The sequence below is a fragment of the Protomyctophum parallelum genome, assembly GCF_964188405.1.
Source record: "Protomyctophum parallelum genome assembly, chromosome: 23".
In the NCBI taxonomy this organism is placed as follows: Eukaryota; Metazoa; Chordata; class Actinopteri; order Myctophiformes; family Myctophidae; genus Protomyctophum; species Protomyctophum parallelum.
This window is the reverse complement of record NC_139715.1, coordinates 29,598,842-29,611,641: the sequence shown is the minus strand read 5'-3', so window position 1 is coordinate 29,611,641 and position 12,800 is coordinate 29,598,842. Positions and strand designations below refer to the sequence as shown.

The window sequence follows — 12,800 nt, the reverse complement described above, 5'->3', positions numbered from 1 at the left end:
ATAATAAAAAGTCCATTAAAATGTTGCCATATTATTGTTTATAGAAGCTTTAATAAGCGGGGTAATGTATGGCTGAGTGGTCATTGTTTATATTTTTAACCCATTCTGGACAGGAACCCCTTTTGGGTTATGTTCTACTTTAGCTATTTAAAAAAAAAAAAAATCTTTGAATATATATTCTTTCAGAGCAAGCGTTTTTAACTCAAATCTTTGCTTCTGGGAGGGGGGGTCCCTGGAACAACATGTTTTCAGATGGGGGTCAGCGGCCGATTACATATAATTCATGACATGAAATAGTTGGAGCACCACCGACATAGTGAAAACTGTCATAACTTTGAAGACATTTGTAGAATCTGGTTTAAAAAGGTTAATCACCATGTCTGTGATTTATCCATCAACAAGGACCACTCAGCCACAAACCCCTTACGACGAAAATAAGTTTGGCGCCACTTGCAAAGTGCCTCTGCATCGTTGAAATGCAAATGCAGTCAGAAGGCATTTCATTATTCTTTTTTTTTGTTTTGACAAGAACAGAGCAGAATGTGCCACGTTTTCAATGCAGTTCAGCAACTACAGACGAATGACAATAGATATTGTTGTCATTGTAGATCTGCTGTTTATTTGAAAAATCGTGAAAACGATCACAACACGCACATAGTGCACACACACACACACACACACACACACACACAGACACACAAGAATGAAAGGTCTATCGAATTATATGTCCAACTGAGGCAAAAACATGAGACATATCAATATGTATGATGCTAAAAAATGATAATAAAAAAATGACAGGCGGAGTCAGAACAAGCCACTACACATTAAGAAAGGAAGCAGGCAAAAATATATATACTAAAAACGACAAAAAATATAAAATAAATAAATAATAATTAAATAGGAGAAAAAAAAACAAAGGGTGTGTAATAATGACAGAAAGGTTGTCAGAGTTTCAAAGAGCTTACCGGGTTTCTCTATGGTGTCTCCTGCATTGTCCTGAACCTCGCTGGGGATCACTTTAGATAAAAACCACACCGAACGAGAACCACGTGTCAACAACACCATGTGGGACACAAACCACACCCTGACTTAACCTGGCCGTCGCCAGGCTTTCCACGTCGGAGGAAAGCCTGGTCTGTGTTACTACATTGCCGTGTGATCCGGTCGGGAGCGGATGATATCGCTACGTCATGTTGTAGTCATTCTTTTGTAGTCATCAGGATGATGTCGCTACGTCATGTTGTAGTCGTTGTTTTGGGGGGTTTTTTATATAATTTTTATCCCAAGATTTTGTAACCCATTTTTCACCCCTGTGTCAATTATCTAATGTGATCCTGGGATCTACACACCCTCCTGCCAACCAAGTCCCCATATATGGGGGACATGGGGAGAGTGTCCAAGTTGCTCCTTTACACCTGACAGGGGGGAGTTTTCCTGGTTGGACGTAGCGTGTGGAAGGAACACGTTATTCCAACAAGGTCCTTTCCCCTCCATCAGGAGCCCCGGCTGGCCAGGGGGAGGCAGTTTAGAGACCAGGATTACTGCATGTTTTTAGTGTGGGTACCTACCCTAGGGGACACGGGGAGAACATGCAAACTCCACACAGAAAGGCCCTTTCGAGGAGGAAACACGCTGCAAGCGCCCACAGCGTCCCGAGCGGGAATCGAACCCAGGACCTTCTAGCTGTGAGGCGACACCACTACCAACTGTGCCACCTGTGTCATTGTTTTGTAGTCATCCGGAACTTCCTTTTCCCTCATTTTTCTCAAAAAAGCTGCAGGCTATATGAGAGCTTTTATTGTTATTCTTCCGGTTTGAGGGAAGTTCCGGATGACTGATGACTACAAAACAATACTAAAACATGACGTAACGATATAATCGGCTCCAGACCGGATCATGAACCCGAAAAGGAATGCTTTCACCTAGTGCTGCACAATTCATCAAAAAGAAGAGGAAAAAAAAAAGGTCACAATCTAGACTCAAACACCTACGAGTAGGGATGGAGCTCGTTAATTTGTATTGATAACGAGCACCTTATCGATCAGGCTTATCGAGCCGGGTTCTTATCGAGCCCACTATCGAGCATTTTATATTGTTTTGTGGAAAGACGGGAGACAATACATTCTGAACAGAACCAGTATATTTTCCTAGGACCTTCAAATACAGTACTTTTCTAACAGACGGAAGGAAATTAATTAAACTTTTTTACTTTTGGAAAATAATATTGAAGAAACTGTTAACTGGTTAATATGTGTACCATCACTTTAAAAGCGTAATTTATTTTCCCCGGAGAGCGCTGGTTGGAAGGTATCTATAAACTTTTAGACCGACATGTTTGTGCCAGCATGGATGATTACATTTATTTCTAGATCGCCTCTTGTCTTGAATGTTTAAACATGACGTCATGGACCGCTATGCTCAATAACAGGCCCAAAGCTTATCGATACCGGGTACTCGATAAGCCCAAAGCTTATCGATACCGGGTACTCGATAAGCCCAAAGCTTATCGATACCGGGTACTCGATAAGCCCAAAGCTTATCGATACCGGGTACTCGATAAGCTTGTTATCATGTTTTTATGGGTATCGGTATCAAGCTCCATCTCTACCTAAATTTGAGCAGGAATGGTGCAGCACTAGTTGGCTGGCCAATTCATTTTAGTCACTGTTTTTGCTACAAGAGAGAGAGACTTAAAGATGGGTTTAAGTCTTTAAGCACTTTGATGTTGTCTGTTTAAAGCCACAGTAGTTATGGCTCAGCAAATACAGACAATACATATTTCCACAGGAAAAAAACAATGAGAAGTGTGGTCTCAATTCTTGTGGAGGAGAATTGAGCAAAAATCGTGCAGCACTACTTTCAGTCAAATCTCTGCCAAATATGTTTGTTTTTCTAACTATGGTTCCGTCTGACTGTGAATCGATAATACAGCCAAACCTATATATCTTTTGGCTGATGCAGCCGCCATTATTGGACAACGGTTTATAATTTAAAAACATATGCTCACAATGTGTTGCAATGCCACCAGTTGGGAGCTAATGTGGATGGCTATGTTTGAAAATAAATGTTTTGAATGTTTTGTGTGTGTATATTTTATATTCACTTGTTTGCCCGTGTTCATGGTATTAAAGTTAAACGTTATTTTGATAGAATGATGCTTAAAACAGTATTTTCTTTTCATGAATAAAATCATTTCATACAATACAACTCATACAAAGGCCTGGGCCGTGGCTCAGCGGTCCAGGCCTGGGCCGTGGCTCAGCGGTCCATCCTGGGCCGTGGCTCAGCGGTCCATCCTGGGCCGTGGCTCAGCGGTCCAGGCCTGGGCCGTGGCTCAGCGGTCCAGGCCTGGGCCGTGGCTCAGCGGTCCAGGCCTGGGCCGTGGCTCAGCGGTCCAGGCCTGGGCCGTGGCTCAGCGGTCCAGGCCTGGACCGTGGCTCAGCGGTCCATCCTGGGCCGTGGCTCAGCGGTCCAGGCCTGGGCCGTGGCTCAGCGGTCCATCCTGGGCCGTGGCTCAGCGGTCCAGGCCTGGGCCGTGGCTCAGCGGTCCATCCTGGGCCGTGGCTCAGCGGTCCATCCTGGGCCGTGGCTCAGAGGTCCATCCTGGGCCGTGGCTCAGAGGTCCATCCTGGGCCGTGGCTCAGAGGTCCATCCTGGGCCGTGGCTCAGCGGTCCATCCTGGGCCGTGGCTCAGCGGTCCATCCTGGGCCATGGCTCAGAGGTCCATCCTGGGCCGTGGCTCAGTGGTCCATCCTGGGCCGTGGCTCAGCGGTCCATCCTGGGCCGTGGCTCAGTGGTCCATCCTGGGCCGTGGCTCAGTGGTCCATCCTGGGCCGTGGGGCTCAGCGGTCCATCCTGGGCCGTGGCTCAGCGGTCCATCCTGGGCCGTGGCTCAGTGGTCCAGGCCTGGGCCGTGGCTCAGCGGTCCAGGCCTGGGCCGTGGCTCAGCGGTCCAGGCCTGGGCCGTGGCTCAGCGGTCCAGGCACCTTGGCTGGTAATCCAGTCTGGCAGTGTGCCACGGGTTCGACTCCCGATCCCGACGGCAGCCTTTACTGCATGTCACCCTCCCCATCTCTCTCCCCATTTCCTGTCAGCCTACTGTCTGTCCCTCCATTTAAAGCCACAAAAAAAACATTTAAAAATCTGTTTGAGATTTAGCCTCTCAGACCCAAAACTACATAATATGTTGTTATCGTTGGATAAGAGTTTGTCCACAATTCCATGCTGTATTGATGTTGGCACCATTAGGAGAGATAACATGATGTTGGTACCATTAGGAGAGATAACATGATGTTGGTACCATTAGGAGAGATAACATGATGTTGGTACCATTAGGAGAGATAACATGATGTTGGTACCATTAGGAGAGATAACATGGTGTTGGTACCATTAGGAGAGATAACATGATGTTGGTATCATTAGGAGAGATAACATGATGTTGGTACCATTAGAAGAGACGTTGATCAAAATAACAATTCTTATACATTCTCTAATTGTATAGGCTAGGGATGTCAGGGGTTAACCGGCTAACCGGTTAGCCGACCGTTAAGAAACATCAGGATATTTCTTATCAGCTTGAACGGTTAATTTGTTTTTTTTGTTAATTTATTTTAGATCGTTTTTAGTAATAGTACAACATAAACATTACAGAGACTGTAGTTGTCACTGTACAATACTTTAAAACAGTTGTCATGTTGCACACATGCCTAAAATTGCTATTTGCGCCGCCCAGCTTGTCACACTCCAGGCTGCATGAACAGCGCTCGGGCTCTGTTTTCTGCCCCCTCAATGTCACAAAGTTCTCTGTTGTACTTCAATGGCTAGTTGGCTACAACGGTAGCTTTGCGGTAGTCGAAATGTAAGCAAGTGACAGCGAGACGAGATGAACACATGTCGACCGTATCAATGCAGAGACCTACATTATTAAATCCATTATTGCCCATTTGGCCTGGAAGGAGAAGCGTTTACAGCCGCTGCCGGTTCCTCCTCCTCCTCCTCCTATCCGTCTCCCGAGTCCCCACACTGGCACGGCTTTTACGGCTAGTAAGTTAGCCATGTGCTATCGATGTTTGAGGGTTTTCTCGTCAGCGAAAAGTCAACAAACAGAACACGGTGACATGCATGCTGATCTTCCTTAATAATAAAAAAAGGCTTAGCCCATGCGTCCAGTGGCTTTATAGGTATAGGTTGCTCAGATCTGGACTGGATTTATTTATGTTTTGTTGGACTAGAACCGGCGGACCTCTGTACTGTAGACGCGCAGATGCATGCATCATGCAGATGCATGCATCATGCAGATGCGATGCGTTGTTTATTGATGATTAAGCCAGAAGCCTACAACAATTTATTTATATTGTTAAATGTTGCTTTTTTGTTTGTCTTTTAAAAAAGGAGCATAAATGTATGCCATTCGTCTACCAACTTTAATTATGTAGCCTATACATGCATATTACATTTGGGGTAGCCTATTAAAAAAAAGAAAAAAATCAACCACTATCCGTTAATGACCCGGTTAATCCTATCGGCTAACCGGCTGGGAAACTATCCGTTACTGAAATCCCTAGTATAGGCTTCTTGTAGATTAAATAATGCAGATGTTTAACAAAAATGTAACTCTTGAGAGCGCAAAATTAAACCAAATCAATTCCATTTGGTTTCAATGTACGCTCTCTAGAGATAAATATCTAATTAAGGGTCCATTTGGTCACCAACTCTCCATCATTTAGCTGCATGGGGATCACCTGGAACCCCTCAAGGACCACTGGTGGTCCCCGGACCACTGGTTGAGAACCACTGATCTACACCGACTCAACTGGCATCACCAAAAAATAGCCGATCTACAAGCTCACAGCGCGTCACAACGAGCCACGTGTGCTTGTAGATCTGCTATTTTCAGTGGACGTCTCCCCCCCAGACACTGATATTCTGTCTGTCCTATCACGGTAGACTGCTCTTCTCTCCAGAGTGACTAACTTTAGCATATTTACGTCAACACCCCGAGTGGCATAAACGGATGTCTCCGTTCTATCAAATAGTTATAGTCTCAGCGCTCAGGACGGAGATGAACCCATTCTGGGCGGGAACCCCTTTTGGTGTTTTAAACATTATGTTATAATTTAGCTATTGAAAAATAGCAGATCTACAAGCTTGTAGCGCGCCACTACGAGCTTGTAGGTCTGCTATTTTCTAAAAATCGTAAAAATGTGCCTCAAATTTGGAATATATTTTTTAATAACGTTTTTAACTCAAATCTTTGCTTCTGGAGGGTCCCTGGAAGAACATATTTTCAGATGGGGGGTCTCGGAGTCCAATTACAGATAATCTTTGGGGTCCTTGACATAAAATATTGAGTGATATAGGCCTAGAAACATAGGTATTTCAGAAAACTGTCAGGATTTAGAAGTCACTTTTTTCAGGCCAAAATGGGTTAATCACAGGACGGAACATTAATCATTTCATAACCGAGAGCATCCACAGCCTGGGAGCTTCTATTGGGCAACATTCGGTTGGGACGTCATCCATTCCCCTCCATTTTAATGGATGGGATCAAATATCTTAAAGGTATATTCAGTGATTTCACTTAATTCAAATATCACTTATTTTTTTGTTTTGTTGTGATAATCCTCCCTACTATAGAGTGTGCTGACCATATAAGGAGTTCCTCCCTGTCCCCAGTTAACCCCTGGGGGTCAAAAAACCTTAGGTTTCGTTTTTGACTCTATCCTGATTGGACGAAAGGCTGGGTCCCACAGCCAAAAACGAAACCTAAGGTTTTTTGAGTGAAATCACTGAATATACCTTTAATACGTGAATAACTCTTGATCTAAATCAATGATTCCAATTCTAACCAAAGATTATGTTTTTGACGGCCCATCGCGGTAATCATATACCTCTCGTTGTTGTCGATTGCCTCTGGGGTGTTTTTGGCTACATCTAGCTACTTCTAGCTACTTCCAAGATGGCGGCGTGCCACCTTGAAATAGGCCCTGAAGCTGCAAATCGCCGGGCGCTCTGATTCTAATGGTTCTAAATACCCCCCGGGCATTCGGGGTGTCAATATGACCCGAGATATTTAAAATGAACAGTGTAATTTAGGCCGTTTGAGAAGAACTGACTTAATGAAGGATAGATATACGGTCGCCCCCTTGGCGAATACGTAACATTCTCCTGACTTTTAACCCATTTTTGGGCGGGAACCCCTTTTGGTGTTAGCATTATGCTATGCTTTAGCTATTGAAAAATAGCAGATCTACAAGCTCTTAGCGCGTCGGCTTGTAGGTCTGATATTTTTGAAAAACAACTGACATGGAAACATAGCTTTTTCAGAAAACTCAGGACGTAGAAGAATTGTTTAGAATCTGATCTCAGGTCAGAATGGGTTAACTCAACATCTAACAGCATGGAGCGCACACACATTTATAACCAGATTGTATTGTGTTAGTGTGTGTAGGGCGGGCAATGTTCATGATGTGTGAGTGTGTGTGTCTGTCAGTGATGCACAATCGATCGAAAAAAGACGGCGATCTAGATTGTGCGTTCGAAACAGTCGATATGGCTCCAGGACGGTGGCACAGTGTGAATGCAGTAGGTGTTCAGCAACTACAGACCAAAGACAACAACTATTTCCATGGAAACAACGAGAATCGTGAATGATCTCAATTCTTATGAAGGAAAATAGAGATTCTCATTTGAGCGAGAATGGTGCAGCACTAGCAGGGGTGGGGGTGGGGGCACTATATTTACACACTCACTCCAGAGGGCCACATTTGCATAAATCATTGTCGTAGCATAAAATAGCCGATCTACAAAGTTCAAAACGCGTTGCGATGCATTTTGAGCTTGTAGATTTCGATTTTTGCTAAATTTGAATTGAAATTCTGAAATTCAATTTCCTAAATTTTTTAATTGGAATCCAAAAAAAAGTTACCCTTTTATGTATTTAATTTCAAATGCATTTAGTTACCAGTTATGTTAACTTTATGAACTAAATACAAATACATTGGACATTAAAAAATGCAATGACATTTAAACACTAGTCATTAAGCTTCATGAATATAAATGAATTACAGCGGGTCATGTTTGCATGTTTGGAATTGTAAACAGTTGAAATCAATAATATATCAGTATTCTGATATTAACCTGAGGGCCGCATTAAGTGAAGGCATGGGGCCAGGCCTCCTGGGGGCCACATGTGGCCCCTGGGCCGCATGTAGGCCCCGGGCCAACAGTTGCCCATGTATGTATGGCACTAGTGCAGTGGTTCCCAAAGTGGGGTCCGGGTACCCCCAGGGGTCCTTGAGTGAGTTCCAGGGGGTCCCCATCTAAAGGATAGTTTGGAACCAAATGGACCCTTATGGGTCTGTAACTCTGAGTGTACAAATGGACCCCAACGTCGGGTCCATTTGTACACTCTCAAGAGTTAAATTAACATTGATTTTACAATATAAATTGGAGGTCCCAGAGATAGAAATGAAATGGGAGTCCGTAGCCTAATGCATGTCAAACTGGGGGTCCTTGAAATTAAACGGGTTGAGAATCACTACTAGAGCCGTAAAGAATCTTCTCTTATGGGGGGGTCCCTGGCATATCTCCTCAAAATGGGGGTTCATGTCAATGTGGTGGTCCTTGACATGAAAAAGTTTGGGAACCAGTGCACTAGTGTGCGTGCGTGGCGTGCGCGCGTGGCGTGTGTGCGTGCGTGCGTGCGTCTCACCCGTGGCGTTGAGCAGGTCCAGCAGGAAGGACCTCTTGTCGCTCTCCTCCACCCACACCACCTTCTGGGTGATGTTCTCCGACGTGGACCCCACCCGACCCACCGCCAGGAAGATGTACTCCTCCAGGAAGTCGCGGGCCAACACCTGAAGCCACAGGGGGGGTTCATTGGATTAACACATTTAGACCTAGATTCAATTCTACGAATGTCTTCTAAAACAGGACAGTTTTCTGAAAAACCCTATGTTTCTATGTCAGAACATTTTCATGTCAAGGACCGCCAAGATTATCTACAAGCTCGTAAGTGCCGCGCTACGAGCTTGTAGATGCTTAAAACACCAAAAAGGGCTCCCGCCCCAAAATGGGTTAATGTTTGTCTTGTCTAGACAAACATTAAAAACGCCATTGACAATGGACAGAGTTGAGTTCCGGGGATTTAAATTAAGATATCCAACATGCAGATGGCAGGATTGTTTAAATATGAAAGTCTGCGTGAAAACACAACGATTCGTTGACATGAAAAAGGGTTGAGCACCACTGACATAGAAACATAGGGTTTTTGAGAAAGTGTTATTAACCCATTTTGTGCAGGAACCCGTTTTGGTGTTAGCATTACGTTATGCTTTAGCTATTGAAAAATAGCAGATCTACAAGCTCATTGCACGCCACCGAGTGGCGCGCTACGAGCTTGTAGGTCTGCTATTAGCTTTTTTACATAGCTTTTTCAGAAAACATTTTTAGAATCTGATCTCAGGTCAAAAGGGGTTCAGAACTCACCTGGATCTCCTTGGGGAAGGTGATCTCAGGTCAAAAGGGGTTCAGAACTCACCTGGATCTCCTTGGGGAAGGTGATCTCAGGTCAAAAGAGGTGCAGAACTCACCTGGATCTCCTTGGGGAAGGTGATCTCAGGTCAAAAAGGGTTCAGAACTCACCTGGATCTCCTTGGGGAAGGTGGCGCTGAACATCATGGTCTGCCGGATGCCTTTGTGAGGCATGGTGTCCTGTTCCACGATGCGGCGGATCTGAGGCTCGAAGCCCATGTCCAACATGCGGTCGGCCTCGTCCAGAACCAGGTAGCTACGACACACACACACACACACACACACACACACACACACACACACACACACACACACAGACAGACAGACAGACAGAGAGGAAATAATGTGTCAAAGGTATATTCAGTGATTTCACTTACAAATACATATATACTTTTTCTTTTGTTGTGATAATCATCCCTACTATAGAGTGTGCTGACCAATGTTCGCCCTAACATGGCCAAATGCTCTGGCTCACAACTGAAATCTGTCGCGCACAGACACCGACGCTGGTGCAAAAAAAAAAAAACTTTTCTTTAAAAGAAACTATTCAACTATTCATTGATTCACTCGTATACCAAAATCCATTTGGAAAAAAGAAAAGAAATCACACTTGTGTGAAGTGAGGGGAGCTCACTTCGCATTATCTAACGTTTGGATAGTTGGTGTCAAGGTGACGTATGTTTGCTCAGTAGTTGCTGATGTCTGCTCAGGAGGTTTGAGTGTTTGCTCAGACCGAATCTTTTTTCAGAGAGAACATTGGTGCTGACCATATAATTGGTTCCTCCCCGAAAATCCGGTCCATCACAAACCCGGTTCGGTGTTTATCGAGACCCGAGTATCAATAAGCGTTTGGCTCGTCGAGCCTGTTATCGGGCATAGCCGCAGCGGCTGACGTCATGGGGGTGAAGTGAACCGAGTGGTGCAACTCCCCTCTCCTCTCCCCCTGACCCTCTCTCTCTCTCTCTGGCACAACAGCGCCACTTTTGGCCCTACTGGTACTCATAGTCACACACATACATAGTCACATTGCTGTTCCTTGGAGTGGTTGCACCACTCAAACAAAGGACAAGAGGGGAGCTAAATGCAATAATGTAGCCTACCACAGTTGTTGCATGCACGAAAGGGAGCATTTCGACAGGCCTAGACGTCGAAATTAAAAAAGAAAATCTTCTAAATCATCATACTATAATTCAGTCAATGTCTGAGTGTGTGTCTGTCTGTGTGTCTGTCAGAAACACCGCCGTATCTCCTCACCTCCTGCACCAATCGCTCCCACTTTTCACACAGGCATTGACCATAATAATATGGAGGTCTTAACGAAGCCCTTTTTCCAATTTAACAAATTATAAATTAATAATGAATTTATTTGTGAATTAAAAAAGCGAAAACGCACCCAGGGCGCAGTACCCCCCGCGGCCACAAGGTGGGTACTGCGCCCGTCTCACAACGGTTAAGGGCTAGTCATAACGATTTTCTGAAAGATTTGAGGCACATTTTAACGATTTTTCAAAAATAGCAGACCTACAAGTTCATGAGCTTGTAGATCTGCTATTTTTCAATAGCTAAATTATAACAATGTATGCAACACCAAAAGGGGTTCCCTCTCAAAATGGGTTAAATATAATGACTCCAGGTCCAGTTTAAATATAACGACACAGACTCCAGGTCTTACTTGCAGAAGTCCAGTCCGATCTTGCCTCTCTCCATCATGTCCACCAGCCTGCCGGGCGTGGCCACCAGAAGGTGGCAGCCTCGCTCCAGGTCTCTGATCTGCTGCCCTATGTCCGCTCCTCCGTACACCACGCACGGACGCACCTTGGAGCGGTACGCAAACTGGAAACGCACACACGCACACACAAACCCAGGCGCACGCACGCGCACACACACACAAACACAGGTTTCAGGGGTTGACACTAAGGTCCCGCTCTACTTGCCCAAAGGTCATGTCTGCTTGCCCCACAAACAGAGCCAGAGGTTGAAATGGGGTGCATTTTGCATCCCAGAACGCAGTTTATAGTTAAGGGACGCAATAAAACAACGACATCTGCATCCACAGGATGCACTACTGTACTATTGTACCATTTTTTTATTCTGGTTTATTTTGCTAGATTTAGTTATAATAATCATTTCTTCTTCTGTTTTCTACACGAATATAACCACATTATAATTATAACCATATCAAATAAAATGGGAGTTAAATGCTGCAATTTGTAAAAATATGACTCCTAACGTTGTTGAAGTGGGACTCATAAAATGTCCCTGGGACTCATTTCTAAAAGACCATCCCTGCATCCCGGGCCATAGAGTAAGACAGCTAGGAGGACAAGTCTATGTAGGAGAGCCTCCATTGGACTGAAGCCAATAGAAGTCTATGTAGGAGAGCCTCCATTGGACTGAAGCCAATAGAAGTCTATGTAGGAGAGCCTCCATTGGACTGAAGCCAATAGAAGTCTATGTAGGAGAGCCTCCATTAGACTGAAGCCAATAGAAGTCTATGTAGGAGAGCCTCCATTGGACTAAAGCCAATATAAGTCTATGTAGGAGAGCCTCCATTGGACTGAAGCCCCATGAAGTGAACAGAGTTGTCGTGACTCTGTCTTAAGCCCAAGCCACACCAAAGGGTCCAGACGGTTTTAGCGTTGTCCCCGCGGTGTGATATGTCTTGTTGCGCGTTGACCCGCGTTGACCCTAGTGATTCAACGCTTGGAATCCAACGGCCCAAACCACACCAAAGGGTCGAGACGGTTTTAGCGTTAACTCCTTGCAACCGTTCGGACTCAAGGAGTTGCATGGTGACCCTTTGGTGTGGGTAGGGCTTTACTCTATTGGCTCCGCAGGAAAAGTTAATCTAATCAAGTGTCATTATCCAATAGAGACCTGCCGAGTGGAATAGTAAGAGAGTGGCGACATTAGCGTTTACTCCCATTGCAACAATGGAATGCGGAAGTGCTCATTCTATCTCAATGGGATAGTTCCAATGTTTGGAACTATAGATAGGCACCCCGCTTTGCGGCGAGATCAAATAGTGTCGCCACTCTCTTACTACTCCACTCGGGACAACTGCTACTTGTAAAACCTTCATCTGTTCTTAGTATATCCAACAGCGACTGGTACTAGAATGTCAACAATTAAGTACATTGTTTTGTTTTCATGGCTTTGGCGATATTTTCTGATCACAATGAAGCTAATTTCATTGAATTGACATTGAGAGAGAGAAAGAGACAATGAGACAGAGCGAGAGAGAGAGAGAGAGAGAGAGAGAGAGA

At 44.7% G+C, this 12,800-nt stretch overlaps 1 protein-coding gene across 5 annotated transcripts in view; it reads right to left on the bottom strand.

Moving 5' to 3' along the window:
- LOC310854427 (ATP-dependent RNA helicase DDX3X-like) overlaps positions 1-12,800 on the bottom strand; it is a 50,423-nt gene that overhangs the window by 15,788 nt on the left and 21,835 nt on the right. For 4 of the 5 annotated variants that reach the window (XM_083759067.1, XM_083759070.1, XM_083759068.1 and 1 more), the window contains 4 exons: positions 11,207-11,367; positions 9,646-9,790; positions 8,714-8,858; positions 966-1,016 (listed from right to left, as the gene is read on the bottom strand). In XM_083759067.1, coding sequence (XP_083615193.1) covers positions 966-1,016; positions 8,714-8,858; positions 9,646-9,790; positions 11,207-11,367 — 502 coding nt within the window. The remainder of the gene's footprint in view (positions 1-965; positions 1,017-8,713; positions 8,859-9,645; positions 9,791-11,206; positions 11,368-12,800) is intronic. The other variant, XM_083759071.1, reaches the window with a different exon arrangement.